Source organism: Bufo bufo, chromosome 7, assembly GCF_905171765.1.
Source record: "Bufo bufo chromosome 7, aBufBuf1.1, whole genome shotgun sequence".
Lineage (NCBI taxonomy): Eukaryota > Metazoa > Chordata > Amphibia > Anura > Bufonidae > Bufo > Bufo bufo.
Genome location: NC_053395.1, coordinates 21,532,111 through 21,557,372, shown reverse-complemented (window position 1 = coordinate 21,557,372; position 25,262 = coordinate 21,532,111). Strand labels below are relative to the sequence as shown.

General features: G+C 46.4%; 2 protein-coding genes across 4 annotated transcripts in view; one reads left to right on the top strand and one right to left on the bottom strand.

The window, feature by feature from the left end:
- Positions 1 to 5,560, top strand: part of FAM83G (family with sequence similarity 83 member G) — a 30,710-nt gene extending 25,150 nt beyond the window's left edge. The window contains exon 5 of the mRNA XM_040439459.1: positions 4,717 to 5,560. Coding sequence (XP_040295393.1) covers positions 4,717 to 5,097 — 381 coding nt within the window. The 3' untranslated portion in view covers positions 5,098 to 5,560. The remainder of the gene's footprint in view (positions 1 to 4,716) is intronic.
- SLC5A10 (solute carrier family 5 member 10) overlaps positions 1 to 25,262 on the bottom strand; it is a 109,916-nt gene that overhangs the window by 63,515 nt on the left and 21,139 nt on the right. For all 3 annotated transcript variants that reach the window (XM_040439461.1, XM_040439462.1, XM_040439460.1), the window contains 4 exons: positions 18,495 to 18,600; positions 18,164 to 18,244; positions 9,014 to 9,219; positions 4,256 to 4,391 (listed from right to left, as the gene is read on the bottom strand). In XM_040439461.1, the coding sequence (XP_040295395.1) occupies positions 4,256 to 4,391; positions 9,014 to 9,219; positions 18,164 to 18,244; positions 18,495 to 18,600 (529 nt within the window). The remainder of the gene's footprint in view (positions 1 to 4,255; positions 4,392 to 9,013; positions 9,220 to 18,163; positions 18,245 to 18,494; positions 18,601 to 25,262) is intronic.

Here is a 25,262-nt window from a genome sequence, read left to right as displayed (position 1 = left end):
CCCGTCCCGCAAAATTGCGGAACGGATGCAGACCCTGCACTACGGACTTGTGAATGGACCCTAAAGCAAATAAATGATTGACTTGACGTTTTCTGTAGATTTCAACTGTGGGTCATTGCAAACTGATGTTCAAAAGTGGTGTTTTTCTGCCAGGTTCAGTCTGTTTACACAAAACAAATAAAATGGCCGCCCACTGGATGTTTTGGTGTTTCCGAGCCTTTTTTTTTTTTTTTTTTTAAACATTAAGCAAAGTCCCTGAACAATGTGTACAGTGATATTTACCCGACGCCTAGATTTAAGGGTAAATGCACACGTTCAGGATTTATGTGCGGACAATTCGCAGGGATATCCGTGCGGTCAATCCGCATCAATTGTTGCGGATTTGGTGCAGATTTTCTGCTCCCCATTGAAGTGAAAAATAAAATAATTTGACATGCTGTGGATTTTAAAATCCGCATGGGAAAAATCTGCATGATGTGCATGAGAATTTCAAATTCTCATAGAATACAGGACACATGACCTACGGTTACGGATTTTCCGCACGGAAAATCCGCACGCAATCCTGATCGTATGTATTTACCCTAAAGGGGTTGGCCCACCTGGGACATTGATGGCATATGGCTTCTATCTTAGAACGAGCCCCTCGATGTGAAGGAGAGCACCCCGCGTATGCACTGCGTGCTCGCCATCCCTGTATTCCGAACATAGCTTAGCCACTATGGCAGTGCCACAGGGTGAAGGGGAGAGTACACCGCACAAACACAGCTACTTCTCCATTCACTGTTGTGAAACGGCTGGCAATAGCCAAGCCAGCACTTGGTCATTTTTGGGAATCCCATAGTGCTGAATGGAGAGTGGCCATGCATGTGCAGATACTCTGTTCACTTTGGGGACCCGTTCCAGAGGTAGGACCTGCATCTATGTGGCACTGATGGCATATCCTGGCGTTACGCTATCAATGTCCTCGATGGGCCAACTCCTTTATAATTCAAAATGGGCTTCCTGTATGAAGACTAGTGTATGAAGAGGAGGATCCATACAATGCTTCCCATGGATGACTGCTTTCCTGAATAAGCCCCTTTGTGACGGTTATGGGTGAGGCTGTTTCCGAGGTTGGCACATCATGCCCGCTGTGAGCGTCACAGCTCGTTCCTCTTTACAGTGGCACATAATGTCTTTCATTTCTGCCTTCTTGTGGAATTCTATGAGGGCTTGTACACACCCGCTTCAGCACGTTGCAGGGATGGCAGTTGTGTTGGCAGCGTCACGTGCCAGCCTCTGCTATTTTCAGTCAAATGCTTTTCCATTTCTTTATAATACGGATGACTTCTTATATGGCAGAGGCCCAGATGTGACTGCTCCATCTGCACCCCCGTAGCTATGCCCCTGCCCCCTCAAATGAACTATAGCTCCAAAAAGAAATATGTCCTAATACCCAGGTCCTTAAAGGGGTTATCCAACCCCTAACATGGGGTTATCCAACCCCTAACATGCCTCCCCATGCGCCTGGGCCCCTCACAGAGGTTGTACTTACCTGGCTCCCCAGCACCCGCGTCACTTCTGATGTCGGCACGGCCGCCGCTGCATCTCTCCGTCGCGTGGATGACCACATCCTGCGCCACGGGGAAGGGGGGTGTCTCGAGGGTGGGCTTGGGGTTCAACCAATAACGGACCGTGACTGGGACAAGCCTCCCTAGGGTCACCCGCGATGCTAGCGAGGCTCGTTCCCACCGCGGCCTGCTATTGGCTATCCCGAGACACCCCCATTCCTCGCAACAATGAGATGCAGCAGCGGCCGTGCTGACATAAGAAGTGACGCAAGGAGCCAGGTAAGTACAACCTCTATGAGGCGCCCGGGCGTATGGGGAGGCATTTTAGGGGTTGGATAACCCCTTTAACGATTGATGTCTCATGCTCTCCTTTTCTAAATGTGTATCTCTTGCACCTCTGCTTATTAGCTTGGGTGAACGCTGTGACCTCTTCCTTGGCCTCAGACATCACATCCATTGGTCAGATGGCCAAAGTGCTGCTCAGTGCCATTCATGTGAATGAGATTGAGTTGCAATACCAAGCACAGCCACTATACAATGTGCGGCGCTGTGCTTATCTAAACAGCAGGTCGTAGGGGGTGTGGGAGTCAGATCCCATCTTTAAGATATTGATGGATAGGCCATCAATTTTAAAAACCTGGATAACCCCTCTAAGACAGGGATTCCTCACTTCCCTGTCTGCAGACTACCCGACTGTCAGGTAGTTTGCTGCTAATCTGGCATCGGGTAACTTTCGCCCCACTGCCAGATTTGCAGGAATTTGGCACGGCAGCTGTTATATTGTGGGTGTAGTCACTCGTGATGATTTCTATAGAAGGGATGTATGAAACCTTCTGGTTTATGACTTGGAAAGTGTTTGATGAGGGGCACTTACCTTGTACACACCCTTCCTGGTAATTGTAAAGCCTTACACGTCCCCTCAGAGCACCATGGTCCGTGTGACGCAGGTTACTGTGACTCTTACATGAGTTTTCCCATCTTATGTAAGCAAAGCTTAAAGTGGTACTCCGCTTTGGATAGGGGATAACTGTTAGATCGGTGGCGCTCGGCTGTCTCCAGAACTCCCTTAGAAATGAATGGAGCCGCTGCACGCATGCCCGACCTGCCGCTCTGTTCACTTCACGGGGTACAGGGCTCCCATTCTTGTGATTGGTGGGGGGTCCCAGCGGTAGGATCCCCACCATCCTGTGCATAGGGGATAACTTAATATAACTGGTATAACCCTTTTAAGCCTTGTTCTGCAGCTTTCTAATAGACCTTGTGTCTCATTTTCTCACCGTGTTCAAGATCTCTGCTTGCTGTCACTGAGTTGGGAACGTTCATGGTTTAGATCTAGAAGCTGAAAACCTCTGCATACCTAATACTTCTCACAGCTAAGGGCTTGTTATCATTGTATCTAGTCTGGACAATCCCTCGGGATCATATAATTATTACCTTCACTGATACACTGTAACAAACCATTAGGATAGGATTTGTGCTCTTGATAAGTTTTTATATTGTAGAGGACTGTAGAAAGATCTCTTCTCTGAGAAGTATAAGCTCAACATGGATTGTCAGCTTTACAGGGTGTGTTCACCCCGGGGGCCTTTCGGGCAGATCCCCCTACGTCACCGGATGTGCAGACAGAAGCATACTTACCTGCCCTGCGTCTCTGGGTTCCAGCTTCTTCACTCCCACCCCTCCCGCTGCCTTTGCTCTCCCCCATGTCAATATTTGATACGGGTCACTTGGTCTCTGCAGCCAATGACTGGCCACAGCGGTGTCTCTGGGTCACGTGATGCATGGGGGCATGCCACTGCTGCAGCCAGTCATTGGCTGAAGCAGCCACATGACTCGTGTCAGCACAGGGAGCGCGGAGGTGGCGGCAAGGAAGTGAAGGAGTCTGAACCCAATGGTGTGAAGCAGGTAAGTATGCTTCTGTCTGGGGGTCATCAGCCCAAAACGGCAAGGGGAGGAAGGGTATGTACACATGGCGGAAATACACATTGAAAAAATCTGGTGTGTAGGAATCCGCAGGAGAAATCCAAGGCTTTCTGGCACTGCTGTGAATCTGTACATGGAATAGCCCCGTTAAATAGGACTAATCGGCATGTAGCTAACCCACCGCGCAGAAAATTCCACGATTGTATGTGTGAGCGTACCCTAAGGCTGGGTTCACACCTGAGCGTATTCGATAAGCGCTGTTTACAGGCATTTTTGAGGCGTATTTTGGGGCGTTTTTGTATTTTGGAAACGCGCGTCGTACGCGCCTTCTTGCTATTGACCACAGAGGCGTACAATAAAAAACAGAGGTGTTACGCGCGACAATACGCCCCAAAGAAGCTCCTGAACTTCTTGGGGCGTAGGGCGTTTTACAGCGCGTTCGTACGCGCTGTAAAAGGCTCAGGTGAGAACCATGCCCATAGGGAAACATTGGTTTTTGCCTGTTGAGCGTTTTACAGCGCGTAGGAACGCGCTGTAAAACGCTCAGGTGTGAACCCAGCCTAATGCAATAGTTTTCATGTAGCCCTACATCTACAGTTACAAAATGGCTGCTCAGACTGCGTAGGACATGACTGGCTGTAAGCGCACTCTAATGCGTATGAGCTAGTGACGCCAATGAAACAAAATGGCGGCCTCCTCTGTATTAGAGAACACCATACAATTAACCTAAGAGAGAAAAAAACATGGATTCCATAGCAAAATGCCATAGGTGCCCTTCCTACCTGGGTAAAGAGCCCGGCTGATCATTCCTGGCATGATGATAAAGATCATGGGTAACATTTTCAGATAACTGGCGAGGATAGACCCGGCTTTAGCGTGGCTCAGATTCTTGGCTGAGAGCGACCTCTGTACGATGACCTGATGGGCGAGAAATCACACACAGGTCAGCCACGACGTCATACCACCAAATATGCCATCTTATAATACACCATCCATTGCTCGTTGGCCTGTGTGCTGCCCCCTAGTGCCACAATAGGATATAGGCCTCCAAATAACAAGCCCTGATACGCTGACCCGCCATGCACCTGCGTCACCTGGACATTAAAAAGTCTCTTCTAGACCCGGCTCCTCTCGATCGGCAGGGTATAGCAGAGCCGTGCGCATGCTGCATTATTATATTGGGGGGGTACTAATTTACTCACACCTATACTAACACCCTATCCTTCTCTTTCTGCTCTTCAAGGGGATGTCACATTTCCATTACAGCACAAACAGCCCCTCTGGAGGATTCGACAGGTTCCACTCCCGTCCTGGCACGTCCAGGAGCGTAGGCAAGGACAGGGCCAAGAACGAGAGTTTCGAAGGTGCCGGAGCGTACCGTCAGATCGGCAGGAAGTCTGACAGCCCGGGGGCGAGAACGGGATACTGGAGCAGCAAGGACTACGGAGCCAACTATACCAGCCCCCTTTCCCAGAGTCCCATACAATCCGAGACAGTGACAACGCCGTTCGGGATTCCGTACTCTAGGCTGTCCCAAGCGAAACACCTGAAGAACAAGATGGGAGCAGGCAACCTGGACTCTAGGAGGAGAGGGCACGGTCCCCCCGGACACAAGGACCTCTGAATAAGCTGCTGAGGGGAGTGGCGTCTCTCTACCGTGGTCCTGTGTGGGCTCAGGTCCATACGGGCATACACTGCAGACTGTGCTCGATGCCCAGTGCTGTGGTGTAGTATGGTTCCCTGCTGCTGGAATAAGCCACCGGTGTGCTGCTCGGCCTGACCGCCGCGGAGGGGCTTGGTGAGGCTGGCAGGCATTTATTTTGGGGGTGTTGAACTGTCTTTAGGATGCCCATTGCTGCTGAGGCTGTAGGGTCTGCGTTCGCTGCACTTGTGCTGTTTACATTCCTATTTCTGGTCTTTTTTATTTTATTTTTCAATGGAGGTGCTCTACAGGTACATGATATTATAGGGTTAACTCTGCCCGCGTGGGTCTAGTCACCCATAGTGGACCAAAACCTGTTGCTACCAGGTAAACATGCGGCAGCCATTTTGTTTTGTTGACAGAGTTTAATAAGAAAGTGATTTAAAGGGAGTCTGTCATCAGCATTTCACGTTTGTAACCCTTCCCATAGCTTTCAAGCATGCTTACAGTTAATAAAAACTTTACCTTTATGAGCAATCCTGGACTTATAAAACCGTCAAAAAACATCTTTGTAGCATATGCAAATGAGGGCTCGCAAGTGCCCAGGGGCAGCGTTCCGCCTATCTATTAACTTGTTGTTTCGCCGAGATCCCGCGCCTGCGCACTGCGATGCCCATTCCTTGTACGGCATCACAGTAACTATTGCGCATGCGCCGGCTAACGGTGTGAAGCTGGCGCATGCGCATGAATTACTGTGATGGCGTACAAGGAATGGTCATCGCAGTGCGCATGCGCCGACTGACTGCGCATGCGCGGGGTCTCGGCGAAACAACAAGTTAGTAGATAGGCGGTCAGAGGGAAAGGATGGGCAGGCGGAGGGAAGGAAGGGGCGGGGGGCGGAAGCGAAGAAAAGGCTGAGCTAGCAGGGCACCTACGAGCGCAACGCCGCCCCTGGGCACTTGCGAACCCTCATTTGCATATGCTACAAAGATGTTTTTTGACGGTTTTATAAGTCCAGGATTGATGCTAAAGGTAACGTTTTTATTAACTGTAAGCATGCTTGAAAGCTATGGGAAGGGTTACAAACGTGAAATGCTGATGACAGACTCCCTTTAAAGGGATGTTCTGCCCCTTTCAGAGCATCATGGTTTAAAATGGAGGTGCAACCAAAGTTGCACAGCTGAAGGCAGCCATATTGGTGGAGGAAACCCCATAGATCTGTGATGGCTAACCTCTGGAACTCCAGCTGTGGTAAAACTACAACTCCCAAGATGCACACTGTTCTCAGAACTCCATAGAAATGAATGGAGCATGCTGGGAGTCGTAGTTTCACCACAGTTGGAGTGTCGGTGGTTATCCATACACCAGAGCCATAGTCATACACCCTATCGGGGTGTTAATAGAGGGGGGTCCTCTGTGTGTAGAGCGGTTATAAAGAGCGCCTCTCTGGAGGACCTGTAGATGTCCAAAAAATAAAAAAATGGAGACAGCACGTCCAAAAGGTGGATATTTATCACTAAGCCGAAACGTTGCATCTGGAATAAAAATCCACCTTTTGGACGTGCTGTCTCCATTTTTTTATTTTTTGGACATCTACAAGTTGTTAATATTGGGGGGCTTTTTACCAGCTCCCTTGGAAACGAGCACCCGCAGCATTATTACTAAGGAGTGCTGTCCACCCGTGTTTTTTTTCTCTGGAGGACCTGTCCAGACAACCGAGTGATATGAATGGACACTGTGTAATACTTAATTTCTCCTGTGGAGGCGCTGCAGGGAACTGAACGATTCCTGCCAGGTTTCTCCACAGATCACGGCTGATTGCTGGGGGAGGTCCCGGCAAAAAGAAACTTTGCAATCAGCTTCTTGTCAAGTAGGGATTGTCCAAAGAAGACATGTTCACTGAGTGTTTTACCAATTTACATCTCATTAAGCCCTATATCTGTTTCCGTGCCTTAAAGGGGTTGTCTCCTCACGGGCAACCCCTTTAATATGTGAACTGCCAAGACCCACTGGCTAAATTGACCAGCTTCATGGTTTTCCTACAGCGGCCACTAGTGGTGACATTTTAGTATTACAAGATTATCCAGGAAATACATGGACTGCTTCGGTCTGTCAGAATGAGGACCCCCCCGATTGCTAGTGGCCGCCATCTTTGTGATGTCCATATTTTTTTGGGGGGCATATAGAGGAAAATGGGAACATAAAATCTGCTGCTATCACCATTAGGAGGCTGGATTAGAGGAATAATACTGTATATACATGGGTTTTGGCTCCTTGAAGGGGCTTATGTTTCTCTCTACTCTGTGGATGTCATGCGAATGATTCTGGTGACTGCAGGCTGACAAAATGGCCGCCTCCGCTGTATGTAGGTTCACGCCAATCGAGGGTGGTCACTGCGAGTGTGAGCATTTTCTGACGGCGGCGGTCGTTCCTCCATTTTAGAGATGCGAGTTCTCTGAGAGGGCACAGTGACCGTCTAAAATGGTGACTGGTTGAGGTTTCCTCTTCTCTCCACCGGGTTATTTTCTGGTTTACTTGGCTGTATGTATGTGAATATGTAACTTTATGTATATATGTGTGTATGTATGTATATAGCAGACCGGGGTGTGAGGACAATTGCAAATTACAGGGTACAAAACTCACATGTGCCCCCATCGACCACTGTGGTATTTCGCTGTATCGGGCAGCATTTTCAGGCATGGCCTGTCCTCGCGTTTGCAATGGTGGAAAAAGCAAGTGAAAACAGGACGGCAAGTGCGGTTTCCCACAGAGCAGCGGTCAGCAACCCCCTGCACTCCACCTGTTGTAAAACTACAATTCCCAGCATGCACACTTGCTCAGCTGTTCTCCATACTCCCACAGTAGTGAATAAAGCATGCTGGGAGTTGTAGTTTAACAGCTGGACTGCCAGAGGTTGCTGACCCCAGCCATAGAGCCAGTACATTTCCTAAAATGGCTTCTTCATGAGAGAAAAATGTACTGCCAATCACAGGGTGGACTGATCGTAGGCTCTCTGACGCATACACTTTGCTAGCAGCCATTTTGTTTTTGCTACTCCATTTTTGTCATATCTCTGAGCGTTCAATGGCTGCCAAGTGGTTGAGCTGTTGCCCATAGCAACCAATCCAGCTTTCCTTTGTCCAGTGCAGGTTACAGATTAAAAGCAGTGATCTGATTGGTTGCTATGGGCAGTTCCTTCTCTGAAGCTACTGGAGGTTTTACCCACCGCAACCAATCAGATCTCTTCTCTCACGTTATAACCTGCAGCGGATAAATAAAAGCTGCAATCTGATTGGTTGCTATGGGCAACTCCTTCTCTCCTTGTACCTGCAGATAATGGAGGTTTTACCCACAGCAACCAATCAGATGTTTTCTTTTATGTTATAAACAGCACTGGTCAAATAAAATGTGCAATCTGATAGGTTGCGAACCAAATGCCAGCTATCTGCTTTACATGAGGGCCTTTGTTGCCAGTTCCTTGTGAACTGATAGAGTCCCTTTTTCTTTTGTGGATACAAAATGGCCGCCTCCACTGTGTATGTGTATAGACTCAAATTTGCAGAGTGTCCCTAATTTTCATTAGAGTGAATATTTTACAGTGATCAATGGCGCCCCCAGTGTCCAGTAAGAGAATTAAAGGCATTGTCCGTAATTTGCATGGACTGTCTCTAATTTTTTTAGACAGTCTTGGCAAATTTGGGCTGAAACTGGGCAGGGCTTATGTAAGCCCCTCTCATAAAAAAAGCCAGTACCAGGGGGGGCTTGGGGGCGTTCCCAGGCCGGGTCTTAGACGCCCCGAATTTACCAACTGCTCTGTCAGTCCCATAGAACAATAGGACATGGACGCCACGGAGGGAGGGCCCACGTCAGAATACACTGTATACAGAGGTATATTTACCTGATCGGTGCACCAGTACCAGGCGGCCAGGATGGTTAACCCAAAGGTCATCCCTGGCCAAGGTAGATCACCACTGATCGGATCACGGAAAAGATGCATGGCGTCGGAGCGTGGGAGGTGACAGGTGGCATTCGGGACAACCAGGGATGGTATGGCCGCTGCATACGCCTTTTCCAGATTTTGGTAGCCTCCAATTTTATTGAACGCTAGATGAAAGTAAGCAAAGGAATTAAAAACCCGATGTAAAAATGTAAAAAGTAAACATTTGTACCCAAAAAATAGTTGTCCCAGAGAAATGGCAGCGGTAGCCATTTTGTAAGAAACGTCTGGGAAAACCATAGCAACCAATCTCACAGCGTAGCTTTCATTTTTCCAGAGCTGTTTATGAACTGTAAGCTGAGCTCTGATTGGTTGCCCTGGGCAGCCAGGTTTTCTGTCAGAGTTCACAAAATGGCGGTTAGCTGAAAACACTTAAAGCTAATGTTTGCTGCAAGTTTTTACCGATGAAACATCCCTTGTTGTAACTCGTGACGTCTGTGACTAAACACACAGAGTCCATTATGTTCTGTCTGAGAGGATTTAAATGCACCTGTGTCAGGTGAGGGCTTTGGCGGTCGGCCATGTTTTCTGTAACTGTATCAGACATCCACCATTGTCTGAGGACAAGATGGTAACAAAGCCTCGGAGCTGCAATCTGTGAGAACAAATGGCTCCTAGCATGGCGGCTGAGGATGCCACCAGAGGTTTGTGTGGGTGTGTAGAATAAAATGGCTGCTTGTCCTGCCATTCACGTGTCATAGGTCATGAATCGTCATGATGGATGGAGACGCAGGACCTCCTTTTTCCTTTTAGTTTTATGACTATTTTTTCCCTCAAGCACCACAGATCGGCGGAGAACATGCTCTTGGTTTCTCAGGTTCCAGCTGTGACGATCTGCACAGTCCTGTGACTATTTGACTATTTTTGTATGTTGTAAAATGGTTTTTAAGCTATTTTTAAATATATGCTGTATTTAATGCCGTGTCCTGTGTGGCTTCATTTTATGGTCTGGTTATTGTGCTTGTGTTCAAATAAGGAGGCGCCAAAACAGACCCTAAACACAACACAGTGACATCACAGCACAGGGATAATGCGCACAGTGACATCACAGCACAGGCAGAATGCGCACAGTGAGGTCACAGCACGGGCAGAATGTGCACAGTGAGGTCACAGCACGGGCAGAATGTGCACAGGGATAATGCACAGTGACAACACAGCACAGGAAGAATGCAAACAGTGAGGTCACAGCTCAGGAATAATGCACGCAGTGATGTCACAGCACAGGAAGCATGCACACAGTGATGTTACAGTACAGGGAGAACACACACAATAATGTCACAACCAGGGATAAGTGGAGATGAAAGCTCAGAAGAGCAAGAAAAAGAAAAAGGCGTGCTGCACTGGGGGCTAGTATTAAAATGTATTATTAAAAATAAAATAAAAACATTACAATCAGCTACGTGTTTCAGTGGCGGTCTTCCGTGTTCCTCAGGCTGCTTTATCAAGGTAGGTACAAGAGATACACATATATATACACACAATGATGACCCGGAAGTGAATGGTACATAATTGGTTGTAATAAGTAAAACAATTATGTACTGTTCACTGGAGTGAACGGTACATAATTAGCTGTGTGCATTTTGTTTTAATAAGTGTTTTACATATTACAACCAATTATGTACCATTCACTTCCGGGTCATCAGGCCGAAACGTCGCTTGAATAAAGTTTGGGGTCCTCACCCGTTCACTTTATACTGGAAGTGCTGCCTCATCATTCGTTTGATAGATATATATATATATATATATATATCAATCAATCTCATAGCTGCCTTAAAAGGGTTCTCCAGAAATTTTAAATATATTCCCAAATACCTTTCATTAGTTATATTGACTTGTTTTGTCTGGGGAGCGATCATTGGGGGAAATAAAATGGCCGCTGTCCTATTAATACACACAGAACCTGTCCTAATCACACAGGAGGACAAGTTACTTCAGAGCACTGAGCTAAAGAGCTGCCTCATCCTCCTCTCCCCTCTGCTCGTCAGGGATTATGATCCTGAATAAGATCTTCAGCTGAATCTCTGTAGGATTCATGAGGAGACATGAAGTACAGAGAGGATGGATAGGACAGGCTATGGTAATGGAGACCACATACAAGTGCTGCTGCACATCTCCACCTCCTCTCTGTACTTCATGTCTCTTCATGAACTCCATACCTACAGAGATTCAGCTGAAGATCTTATAATCTGTATTCAGGATCATAATCCCTGACAAGTAGAGCAGAGAGGAGGATGAGGCAGCTCTTTACTTCAGTGCTGTGAAGAAATGTGTCCTCCTGTGTGATTAGGACAGGTATTGTGTGTACTAATAGAACGGTGGCCATTTTATTTCTCCTGATGATTGCTCCCCAGACAATAAAAGCCATTATAATAAAATGAAAGGTATTTGGGAATATATTTATAATAAGGAATATTTAAAGGGAATCTGTCACCTATTTTGACTATATAAAACCATTAACATAGCAATGTGCAATAAAGTACCTTTATTCCAGCATGTGTCCTCTTTCTTTTATTCAACTTTTCATTCACATGAAAAAGCAATTTTTCTGATATGCAAATAAAGCATCAAGGTGCCCAGAGGGGCGTTATTACTCTGCTCTAGTGCCCAGTAACGCCCCCCCCCCCTGCAGTGCCCAGCCCGCCTTTCTTCCAAGCCCAGCACGCCTCCTAAGAAATAAATGTCCTCCTACATCCTTGCCGAACGGCGCCGCCCCCTCCACTACGTCATTTAATTTATTCACTGCACCGTCCTTGCTTCCTCCTCTCTTGGCCTCTGAAATCCTGCGCAGGCGCAGTATCGCTGAGTGCCTGCGCCTGTACGATACTCCTGGTCCAGAGGGCAACAGCCTCAATAGTGTCACTGGGCATGCGCCGAGCCCAGTGACGTAATCAGAGCGCTGTTGCCCTCTGGACCAGGAGTATCGTACAGGCGCAGGCACTCAGCGATACTGCGCCTGCGCGGGATTTCGGAGGCCAAGAGAGGAGGAAGCAAAAACGGTGCAGTGAAAAAATTAAATGACGTAGTGGAGGGGGCGGCGCCGTTCGGCAAGGATGTAGGAGGACATTTATTTCTTAGGAGGCGTGCTGGGCACTGCAGGGGGGCTGGGCACTAGAGCAGAGTAATAACGCCCCTCTGGGCACCTTGAGACTTCATTTGCATATCAGAAAAATTGCTTTTTCATTTGAATGAAAAGTTGAATAAAAGAAAGAGGACACATGCTGGAATGAAGGTACTTTATTGCACATTGCTATGTTAACGGTTTTATATGGTCAAAATAGGTGACAGATTCCCTTTAAGTAGTTGCAAGAGAGGCCCCCTCAGGGTGAAGATATGGATGGAAGTAGCCGCGGGCTACTAGGGCTGGAACTGGGTTGGGTGGTGTCCAGCCATTCCTCCCAGTTTCCTTAAAGCCCTGCTAGTACCTCTCTTTCGAGGTTCCCTAGCTTTCCCAGCCTACCTCTTCTCTCCCACATGGCCGCTATGCGCCCGCGCATAGCGGTGACGTCACTTCTGGGGAACGCGGCGTGTACAGGAAGTGACACCGCTCCGCCAGGATCCAAGATGGCGGCGCCCAGCGTCCATGCTGGAGGCCTATGGGGGCCTCGCATGTTAGGCTTGTCTGCTGATCATGACAAAGAGCCGGCTGGTTCATGTCGGTCTGACCATGGACTTGGAGGGACCTTTTTCACTGCACCGTTTGGACTATTTAATAAAGAACATTCAAGATTTTATCTTCTTCGTGCTGGAAATCTGTTTATCTGAATGAAGTTGTCTGCTGATCCTAATGGAGTCACAGATGTCCACCAAGGCTGAGTTGGCTGGCGACCCCCCTGCTCAGGGCTATGTAAGTTTTTTTTTTTTTTTACCAAGCCCTGCTTTATTCAGGTTTATATGTGTATTAGTACTAAGGGAGAGTTACTTTGTTTCTTCCTAGGGGGAAAAGGATCCGGGGCAAAGGGCCCAGACAGAACCTAAGAAGAAAACAAAGAAATGTATTTCCTGTGCTAGAAAGTTGCAGGATTCATACAAAAAAAAAGAACTGCTGTGCCCTGATTGTATTTCAATACTGCTGAAAGAAGAACAGCCGTCCTTCCTCTCTGATCTAAGGTCTATGATAAGAGAGGAAGTACAGGCTTCAGTTTTTAGCTTGATTCCTCCTCCACCAGTTTAAAAAAAAAATGCTGGATTCGGATTCAGACGAACAGGGCGATCATACGTATTATTCGGATGGAGAGCTGGAAGAAGAGGAGCTAATCTGTCCCTCAGGTTCTTCTGAAGACTAGAAAAAATACCTCTTTTCTTTGGAAGATTTAGATTCATTACTATCAGCAGTAAGAGAAACTATGGAGGTGGAGGAGGTTCAGCAACCCAGAACAACTCGGGACGAGATGTTTGGAGGACTAAGGGCAAAGAAAAGGAAGCGGTTTCCGGTTAATTCCAATCTAAGAGAAATGATACTGGAGGAGTGGGAAGACGCAGAAAAGAAACTTTCTATTCCTCGAGAATTCAGAAGTCGCCTTCTATTTAATCCGGAGGACACTAAAATATGGGAAGAAGTTCCAAAAATGATGTCCAGGTGGCAAAAAAGACGACCATCCAGTTTGAAGACCGGAAGTCTGATGGTCTCTTAAAAAGAGTCTGTGGCAAATGTCCAGCGGCAACAATGAATACCAATATTGCCACCACAGCGGTAGCCAGAGCTATGAAATTATGGCTCAATCAATTGTAAAACCATCTAAAGCTCAAGGCACCTAGAGATGTAATTCTAGATTCTCTGCCTTTGCTATAAAATGGCCACAGCTTTCATGGGTGACGCTTCTGCAGAATCTATCCGGTTTTCAGCACGAAGTGGAACACTATAAAATATCACTAGAAGGGGCTTGTGGCTGAAGATCTGGACAGGCGACATAGCTTCTAAAAATAAGTTATGTGCCATACCATTTTCCGGTTCTTACGTATTCGGACAAGTATTGGATACCATTTTAGAAAGAGCGGCTGACAAGAAAAAAGGATTTCTAGAAGAGAAGCCCAAGAAAAGTCCGCCCTTTTCGGAGAACAAACAGACACTCCCAGTACTCGTCAAATAGAGGGAAAGGGAAATTGGGTAGATGGAGCTAACCGAAAGGAGGAAGAGGGTTCCTTCTTAACCCGAACAACACAAAGAATCCCGGCAAACAATGACGTCATCCCGGTGGGAGGAAGACTTCGTTTTTTCAGCCAGGAATGGGTTTCCATTACAAAAAATCCCTGGGTAATCCGAACCATTCAGGAGGGTTACAAACTAGAATTCAAGTCTCCTCCCCCACAGCGTTTTCAGATCCTCATCAGAAACACTACAGAATCAACTTCTACTGGATATTCAGTCTCTGTGCAAGATGAAGGCCATTGTCCCAGTTCCCTCACATCAACATTTCAAGGGTCAATACTCCAAACTGTTTCTGGTAAAAAAAAACAACGAATGGATCATTCAGGACAATTATAAACCTTAAATTCCTGAACAAGTAGATCTCCTTTTGAAAATTCAAGATGGAATCTATTCGGTCAGCCCTTCCACTCATCACCCCAGCAGCTTTCATGTGCACAATAGACTTGAAGGATGCATATTACCATATCCCTATTCATCCTCATCATCAAAAATATCTGAGATTTGCAATAAAAGTGAACAGCCACATACATAATTTTCAGCTTCAGTGTCTGCCATTCGGAATCTCGTCAGCTCCGAGGATTTTTACAAAACTGATGGTAGAAGTGATGGCTCACCTAAGACACCACAAAATAATTATAATCCCATACCTGGACGACTTCCTATTAACTGCCCAATCTCAAGAAATATTGAAAGATCACCTTCAATTAACACTGAACGTGCTGTAAAAATTGGGATGGATTATCAACGTCAACAAATCAGCGGTTGGAAGCCAGGAAGATTTTCTTGAGTACACTTCTAGATTCAGTGAAGGAGAGATCCTTTCTTCCTATAACCAAACAAAATGCCATGGTAATAAAATGCCGACACTTCAAAAAGAAGAAAAGTTGCATGATCAGAGAGACCATGAGGATTCTGGGCATCATGACATCTTGCATACCCATAATTCCCTGGGCCTATTTTCATTCAAGGCCTTAACGGAATCTGATACTATGCCGGTGGGACAAGTGTCAAAAATCTCTAGACAAAAGGATTTTCCTTACCACAGGGGTAAAGAACTCCCTGAACTGGTGGTTAACGTCACACAACCTAGTGAAGGGAATTCACTGGAAGTTGGATCCAATGGTGACGGTAAACACGGATGCCAACAAGTTGGGCTGGGGAGCCCAGGTGGAACATCTATATTTTCAAGGAGAATGGTCTCCTCTAGAGAGCCTGGAATCATCAAACTTAAAAAGCTGTTTTTACTCTCTAAATCCAAGAGACAATCCTCTTGCAGTGGACGCAATGTCACAAACCTGGAACATGGATTTCGGATATGCTTTCCCACCAATCCCTCCTATTCCGTCAGTACTGAGGAAAATTGGCGAGAGCACGACGAAAGTGCTATTGATTACTTCGACCTAGCCCTAAAGGAGCTGGTACTCGCTCCTCAGGGCAATGTGCATAGAAGAGTCATTAGTTCTTCCAATGAGACAGGATCTTCAGATCTGGATATTTTAGGAGGACCCTAGACCAGAAGACCTTGAATATGACGGCCTGGATCCTGAAAGGGAAATGTGAAGAAGCAAGGTTTTTCGGAAAAAGTAATTGCAACGTTACAAAAGAGTCGCAAACCAGTTACTTCAGCCATATACGATAAAATCTGGAAAAAATTAGGTTCCTGGTTAACTTCGGAACACCCAGACGATGCTTCACCTACCATTTCACTCATCCTAGACTTTCTTCAGAAAGGGTTTGATTTAGGTTTGAGGCCGAGTACCTTAAAAGTACAGGGATCGTCTAGATCGGCTTTCCTAGATTTCCCATTAGCTGAAGGTAGATGTGTAAAAAGGGTTTTTTAAAGCCGTTTCCAGATTAAGACCCACAATAAGACAAAATGTCCCAACCTGGGACTTAAACTTAGTCCTAAACTCCCTTTGTGAACCTCCGTTTGAGCCATTAGATGACATCTCATCAAAATATTTGACCATGAAAGCTGCCTTCCTGGTAGCCATTACCTCCGCCCGTAGATGAAAGAACCTTCTCTAGAAATTCTTGATGACAGGGTAATCTTAAAGTTAGACCCAGCCTTTTTACCAAAAGTAGTCTCCTCCTTCCATAAAGAACAGGAGATAATTCTTCCGTCCTTTTGTGCTTCTCCTAGAAATGCCAAAGAGGAGCGTTTCCATTCCTTGGATGTGCGGAGGACAATAGTTAAATATCTCCAGTCAACAGAGGCTCGGAGACAGGATTCAAATTTACTTATTCAGCACGGAGAAAAAAAAATAAAGGCCAAAAAAGTTACTAAACAAACCTTGGCAAGATGGATCAAGGATACAATCCGTGAGGCAATCTCCATTAAAGCCCATTCGACCAGGGCTATGGCAACCTCGTGGGCAGAGAAGGCTATTGCCACGATAGATCCAATCTGTAGAGCAGCTACATTGACAAATAATACCTTTTGCAAACATTATCGTATAGACCTCCTCTCCAATCAGAATTTAGTGTTTGGACGAAAGGTCCTTCAAGCAGTGGTGTGTTCCCCCCCCCCCCCTTCCCTAAAAAAAAGTTAAAATGATTGGGTATTTCTCCCATGTGCTGTCATGGGGGACGTCCTGGAAATCGGTAATTAGTCTTACTGGTAATTTTCTTTCCAGGAGTCCAACATGACAGCACCAGAATATCCTCCCCCAAAAAAAAAAAAAAAAAAAATATATATATATATATATATATATATATATATATATATTTTTTTTTTTGTTCTCGCATATATTTATATAATAACAATGTGCGGTTAACATTGTGAATCTAGAATATCTAGGTACATAACCTGGAGGAAAATTCTGGTGTAGTAATTTATAAGACACTGGACAGGGGGGTGCGGAGGGGCCTTTTAAACTCTCTTGCTTCCTGTCCCTACAGAGACCTATAAGGACAACCTCATGTTGGACTCCTGGAAAGACAATTACCGGTAAGACTAATTACCGATTTTTATTAAAAAAAATATATTCCCAGAGAAGGAAATAGCCTGATGAAGATGGCAGACCGCCATTGAAATGCGTAGCTGATGGTAATGTTTTTATTTTTAACAAAACATTTTAACACCAGTGCGCCAGGTTTTTTTCTTGCTCTTCAGAGTGTTCCTCTCCACGTGTCTCCTCCGACGTCCATTGAGATATTTCTAGCTAACGAGCTCAGCAGCGTGGTACTCCTCCTGTCCGAGGAGTGGCTTCACTTCCAACTAGTGGTGTGCCGAGTCTGCACTACACTATCTGGTGAGTGCAGTATACTGGACACAGACCTCCGGAGATATTACACTAGGGGGCGTCCCCTTGTCATTGATAACGCACATAGTGATATCACAGTGCCGGAAGAATGCACACAGTAGAGGGATAATACACACAGTGATGTCACAACCAGGGATCAAGCACGCTGTGATGTCACAGTACAGGAAGAATGCACATTATGGATGTTACAATTGGATAATGCAAGCATTGACGTCACAGTAGAGAGAAAATGGACACAGTGATGTCACGGTACAGGAAGAATGCACACAGTGATGTCACCGTAGAGAGAGAATGCACACAGTGATGTCAACGTAGAGAGAGCATGCACACAGTGATGTCACCGTAGAGAGAGAATGCACATCCTGCCGGCTTATGCCAGAAAGGAATACGTGCCGCGTGTAAATATTCCTTTGTGTGCTTTTCCCCAATCCGAAATGTCCACTGTATAGCGGGCAAACACCGACCCTGACCAAACACATTTGAGGGTCACCATCTAATTCCTCCCCCTAATCCCAGGGCCTAAAGTGCTAGACCATAGGAGCCTGCCGCCCCACGAGTAGTGGGGTCAGTGTGATCTGAAGCCCTCCAGCCCCGCACTATGGGTGCACAGATAGCACCGCGGTCTCGTTCTGCATATACCTGTGATAGTCAGGATCACGGCCCCCACAATCATGATCACCGTCTGTAGAGCATCCGTGTAGATGACAGCAGCCAGGCCTCCTGAAAAATAAAACCGAGTGTGACTCAGGGAGAGGCTAATACTTAGGAGTTAATGTGCAAGACAGGACCATGGGTGCTAACTTCATCATCAGACCCATCCAAAGACCCAATAATTCACTGTGAGACCACACCCCATAGTAAAAGCCACACCTCTTTTAGGAAGTCCCACCCCTAGGTCTCAAGAAGATCGCATTTGACTGGTCCATGTTTGGAGGACCGTCAGTATGAGCGGCAGCGCTGCATGTCTCACCTGCGATGGTGTACATTGCCGTCACCACCAGCATCAGTACCGTGGACAGGTAGAGGTTCCAGCCGAGACACACCTGAACAAAAAGCGCTCCAGAATATAGGTCCGTCTGCAGGGAAACAAGGACAGAATGGATCCAACACATCACAATTCACAAGCCTCAGAATATGCAAAGATGCAGTCACAGTTCTGTGAGGAAACAGTCAGCAAGGCTGTCCTAAGACCCCCCCTAACAGTTTAGCTCTGGAGTATAATACAGGATGTAACTCAGGATCTACACAGGATAAGTAATGTAATGTACACAGTGACTGCACCAGAAGAATAGTGAGTGCAGCTCTGGAGTATAATACAGGATGTAACTCAGGATCAGTACAGGATAAGTAATGTATGTACACAGTGACTGCACCAGCAGAATAGTGAGTGCAGCTCTGGAGTATAATACAGGATGTAACTCAGGATCAGTACAGGATAAGTAATGTATGTACACAGTGACTGCACCAGCAGAACAGTGAGTGCAGCTCTGGAGTATAATACAGGATGTAACTCAGGATCAGTACAGGATAAGTAATGTAATGTATGTGTACACCAGCAGAATAGTGAGTGCAGCTCTGGAGTATAATGCAGGATGTAACTCAGGATCAGTACAGGATAAGTAATGTATGTACACAGTGACTGCACCAGCAGAATAGTGAGTGCAGCTCTGGAGTATAATACAGGATGTAACTCAGGATCAGTACAGGATAAGTAATGTAATGTATGTACACAGTGACTGCACCAGCAGAATAGTGAGTGCAGCTCTGGAGTATAATACAGGATGTAACTCAGGATCAGTACAGGATAAGTAATGTATGTACACAGTGACTGCACCAGCAGAATAGTGAGTGCAGCTCTGGAGTATAATACAGGATGTAACTCAGGATCAGTACAGGATAAGTAATGTAATGTATGTACACAGTGACTGCACCAGCAGAATAGTGAGTGCAGCTCTGGAGTATAATACAGGATGTAAATCAGGATCAGTACAGGATAAGTAATGTGTGTACACAGTGACTGCACCAGCAGAATAGTGAGTGCAGCTCTGGAGTATAATACAGGATGTAACTCAGGATCAGTACAGGATAAGTAATGTATGTACACAGTGACTGATCCAGCAGAATAGTGAGTGCAGCTCTGGAGTATAATACAGGATGTGACTCATGATCAGTACAGGATAAGTAATGTAATGTATGTACACAGTGACTGCCCCAGCAGAATAGTGAGTGCAGCTCTGGAGTATTTACAAACAGGCTGAACTTTATACGCATGTTAATTATGTACATAAACTTTAAAATGTGGTGAAAGGAGAACATCCCCTTTAAGCGCTCATGGTAGAATGTTACACATTCTAAGGGCTCATGCACACAAACTTATTTTTCTGTGTCCGTTCCGTTTTTGTTGCAGACTGTATGCATAACCATTGACTTCAATGGGTCCGCAAAAAAAATAACCAGAAGTTACTCGGTGTGCTTTCCATTTCCGTATTTCCGTTCTGCAAAAAAATAGAACATGTCCTATTATTGTCCGCATTACGGACAAGGATAGGACTGTTCTATTAGGGGCCGGCTGTTCCATTTGGAATACGGAATGCACACGGACGTCATCTGTATTTTTTGCGGATCCGTTTTTTGCGGACCTCAAAATACATACGGTCGTGTGCATGAGCCCTAATACACAGATACAATGGACCCAGTTCTCTATGATGTTACTGTCATGTGCCATATTTTCCGCCTTTATCTTCTCCCTCTGTCAGTATTAAATCATTGATAAATTGTCTGAGCAAAGTCCAAAGTCAGCCGGAGGTAAATGGTGATTAATGACGACTGATATTTCCATAATGGGAACCTATTAAGGTATATATATATATATATATCTACACACCTGCAGGCTGATTGTGATTTTTTACACTAATAGCTAAGATAAAAGCCCCGCGGCACTCACCACTTGTCACGAAGTTGCTATATAAGTTACATATTATCAGTGGACGCGGACGAAACACAGGTGTATAGATAGGCTATAGCTGTTTCGCGCTATGTTGCGCTTTGTCAAGCCTGGTAACATAGTGCGAAACAGCTGTAGCCTATCTATGCACCTGTGTTTCGTCCGCCGAAACCAAGAAATAAACTGCAAATAGCAACTTCGTGACCAATGGTGAGTGCTACTATTATCATAACCACTACATCACCGAGAGAGCACCACCGTGAAGGTTCGGGATACCAGTGTTTAAAGCGCCCCAGTGATCGCATAGACACATGCGGCAGTGCCGGCTGCGTTCTTTCTTACTCTCTGCTGTGATTTATTACACTGATATAACATGGATTACAGTCAGAAGTCACATCATGTTGCATGCAGATTCACAGAACCACAAAGCAGCTGCAGCAGCATCCCCCCTCTCTTCTCCTCCTCCTCATCCTCGTCCTCCTCCTCATACTCCTCCTCGTCTTCTTCTCCTCATCCCCCCCCCCTCATCCCCCCCTCCTCATCCCCCTCCTCGTCCTCCTCCTCATCCCCCCATTGTCCTCGTCCTCCTCCTCATCCCCCCTCCACCTCATCCTCCTCCTCTCCCCTCCTCCTCCTCATCCTCCTCCTCATTCTCCTCATCCTCCTCCTCATTCTCCTCCTCATCCTCCTCCTCATCCTCCTCCTCCTCCTCATCCTCCTCCTCCTCCTCATCCCCCCTCTCCCCTCCTCCTCGTCCTCCTCATCCTCATCCCCCTCCTCTCCCCTCCTCCTCCTCGTCCCCCTCCTCCTCATCATCCTCCTCCTCCTCATCATCCTCCTCCTCCTCACCCCCCTCCTCCTCCACACCCCCCTCTCCACTCCTCCTCCTCCTCTTCATCTTCCTCCTCCTCATCATCCTCCTCCTCCTCACCCCCCTCCTCCTCCACACCCCCCTCCTCCTCCACACCCCCCTCTCCCCTCCTCCTCCTCCTCTTCATCTTCCTCCTCCTCATCCTTCTCCTCCTTATCCCCCCCCTCCCCCTCCTCCTCCTCCTCATCCTCCTCCTCCTTCTAGTCTTGATGGATTTTTTTGGTGACTGATGAAGTTTGTTTCAGGGAACTAAAGCAGTGGGACTACTGACTGCTGGGAGGTAAGAGATCAGATGATGGCTGCCCCGATACTTTTATGTTCAGATCAACCACAAACCGCGGATCCGCTAAATACAGAAGCGCTCTGTGTGCCGTACGCACGTTTTTGCTGACCCATTCACTTCAGTGGGTCCCCATTTCGCGGGCAAGTATAGGACATGTTCTATCTTTTGCGGAATGGACATACAGATGCAGACAGCACACGGACCGTTTCCGTATTTTGAAGATCTGCGGTTTGCGAACCGCAAAATGCTTACGGGCATGTGCTTAAAGACTTAGGGGTTTCCTATGACATATCATGTAACTATATAACCGAGAATAATCAGACCATGAAGCAGCCGGGGTATAAAATGACACACAGGCCATGAATTGTGTCTGCGCTTGTATACAGCACACAGGACGGCAGTGAACAATGCGGACAATACATCCTGCGCTTATATATATATAATGGGTGTGACCGAGCCTCCGAAATAAAAGACTTCCAAATGTCATAACAGGGCGTGAGACGGCACCCCGAACACAACACAACAGGGCGACTCGTATGAAAGGAAGAGTGAGGACAGGGGGCGAGCAGAGGACACCGGTGTCACCCGCAGGTCACGCAGTCCGCTGGTCTCTGTCATCCGCCATATCTCCGACAACTCGAGGGTCCTTTGGTTACATGTACAGAAAACTGCTCAACTGTTAATCCCTCAACAGAAGTGAATGACAGGATTCTCTCCCTTCACCGTCGGACGCATTCTCGTAACACAGGGATTTCATTTGGTCGTAAACCTCCAATTAATTTGTGATTTGAAGAAATATCATTAGTATTTGATGAAGGGACTGGTGCTCGCTATGTAGCATCATTACTTCTATTTTTGTTAGCCAATAAAAGGTATCAAACCTGCAATACTCTTAGGGTACTTTCACACTAGTGTTTTTCTTTTCCGGCGCTGAGTTCCGTCCTAGCGGCTCAATACCGGAAAAGAACTGATCAGTTTTATCCCCATGCATTCTGAATGGAGAGAAATCCGATCAGGATGCATCAGGACGTCTTCAGTTCAGTCATTTTGACTGATCAGGCAAAAGATAAAACCGCAGCATGCTACAGTTTTATCTCCAGCCCAAAAAATGGAAGACTTGCCTGAATCCATTTTTTCCATAGGAATGTATTAGTGCCGGATCCGTGCGCAGACCGAAAAAAAGGTGACTCCCCATTCCGCTTGTCATGCGGACAGACGGATCCATCTTGTATCTTTTTTCACATTTTTACCGGTCTGCGCATCCGGCATTCCGGTATATTGAATGCCCAATAGATTCCTATGGGGGAAAAATGCCGGATCCGGCATTCAGGCAAGTCTTCAGTTTTTTTTGCCGGAGTAAAAACAGTAGCATGCTACGGTTTTCTCTTTTGCCTGATCAGTCAAAATGACTGAACTGAAGACATCCTGATGCATCCTGAACGGATTACTCTCCATTCAGAATGCATAGGGATATGCCTGATCAGTTCTTTTCCGGTATTGAGCCCCTTGGACGTAACTCAGCGCTGGAAAAGAAAAACGCTAGTGTGAAAGTAGCCTTAATGAGAGCACGGCTACCACCAAAGCCAAGACAAAAGACAGTTATAAGCCTGACCTGCCATCTGGTGGCAGGATGCGGTATTACAGGCTGGTACACTGCAGAGCCAATGGTCATGTTGTGGCTCTGGTCAAAGAATGACACCTGGTATCTAAGGGTGATACGGTAATGATAGTACTGTGAAGTACTACATTCCCCATCATGTAATGTTACTGGATTGCGTTAGAAAATAATCGATGCAGACTGTACTGCTATAGAGGTGTATCTAAGCCTATTGTGATACTGAGTGGTCTGTCTAACCCTAATATTTGTGGGGATACAGCTGAGCTGAGGTATCCATCTAAACCCATCATGTGTGATACTGTCTGCTGAATTGGTGTATCTAAGCATATCATGTGTGTGTGATACTGTCTCCTGAGTTGATGCATCAAAGCTTTTCATGTGTGATACTGTACTGCGAAGACTGGTGTATCTAAGCATATCATGTGTGATACTGTCTGCTGAATTGGTGTATCTAAGCATATCATGTGTGATACTGTACTGCTAAGGCTACTTTCACACTCGCGTTTGGTGCGGATTTGTCATGGATCTGCACAGACGGATCCGTTCAGATAATACAACCGTCTGCATCCGTTCAGAACGGATCCGTTTGTATTATCTGTAACACGGCCATGACGGATCCGTCTTGAGCACCACTGAAAGTCAATGGGGCACGGATCCGTTTTCTATTGTGCCAGATTGTGTCAGTGAAAACGGATCCGTCCCCATTGACTTACATTGTGTGCCAGGACGGATATCCGTTTGCCTCCGCATCGTCAGGCGGACACCAAAACACTGCAGGCAGCCTCCAGAGCGGAATGGTGACTGACCGGAGCCAAACTGATGTATTCTGAGCGGATACTTTTCCATTCAGAATGCATTAGGGCAAAACTGATCCGTTTTGGACCGCGTGTGAGAGCCCCGAACGGATCTCACAAACGGAAAGTCAAAACGCCAGTGTGAAAGTAGCCTAAGACTGGTGTATCTAAGCATAACATGTGTGATACTGTCTGCTGAATTGGTGTATCTAAGCCTATAATGTGTGATACTGGTGTAAACACTACTTCACCCCCTGACTGGAGTCGTTTTCAATCCCCTTTTTCGCCTGGTGTAAATGTTAATACATTAGCCGGGGCCGATGGCCGGGCCCCCACCGCACAACCGCCATTCCCAAGTTTCAGACTTGTTTTATGCCAAAAACTGGCGCAGCGCTATGACCCCAAATTATGTGTGATACTTACTGCTGATACTGTGTGTTGATGTATGATGCAGTACTGCTGGCCTGATGTATCTAAGCCTATCATGTGTGATACTGTCTACTGAGCTGATGTATCTAATTCTAAGACTATTATGTGTGATACTTGCTGCTGAGTTGGGGTATCCAAGCCTGTCATGTGTGATACTGTCTGCAGCTGAGCTTATGTATCTAAGCCCATTATGTGTGATATTTATTGGTGAGTTGTATCTAAACCTATAATGTGTGATATTGTCTGCTGCTGTATCTAAATCTATTGTGTGAAGTCTGTTCAGCTGCTGTATCACAGCCTACCATGTGTGATACTGTCTGCTGAGCTGTGTATCTAATCCTATCCTGTGTGATACTGTCTGCTGAGCTGTGTATCTAATCCTGGCATGTGTGATACTGTCCGCTGATCTGGTGTATCTAAGCCGACCATGTGTGATACTGTCCGCTGATTTGGTGTATCTAAGCCGACCATGTGTGATACTGTCCGCTGATCTGGTGTATCTAAGCCTATCAGTCTCGCCCCATGTAGTACATATTACTGGGTGACACTCATGTTGTCACATTCTCAGAATTTCCCTCCGCAGCCCAAGGAGATGACAGAGAATTCTGAAGATCCCGCCGCCCTGCATTCCCAGACAGGAAAGTCAGGATCACGGATGTCTGATCGGCGTGTTCTCCTTCTGTAGGGGATTAGTACACTGACACATGTAAACCATCGGCATAACTAGGTCATTACCGCTGGTCGGTGCAGCTCTGGATCTAACTAGAGAACAGCTTAATACACCTCCATGTAACATCAC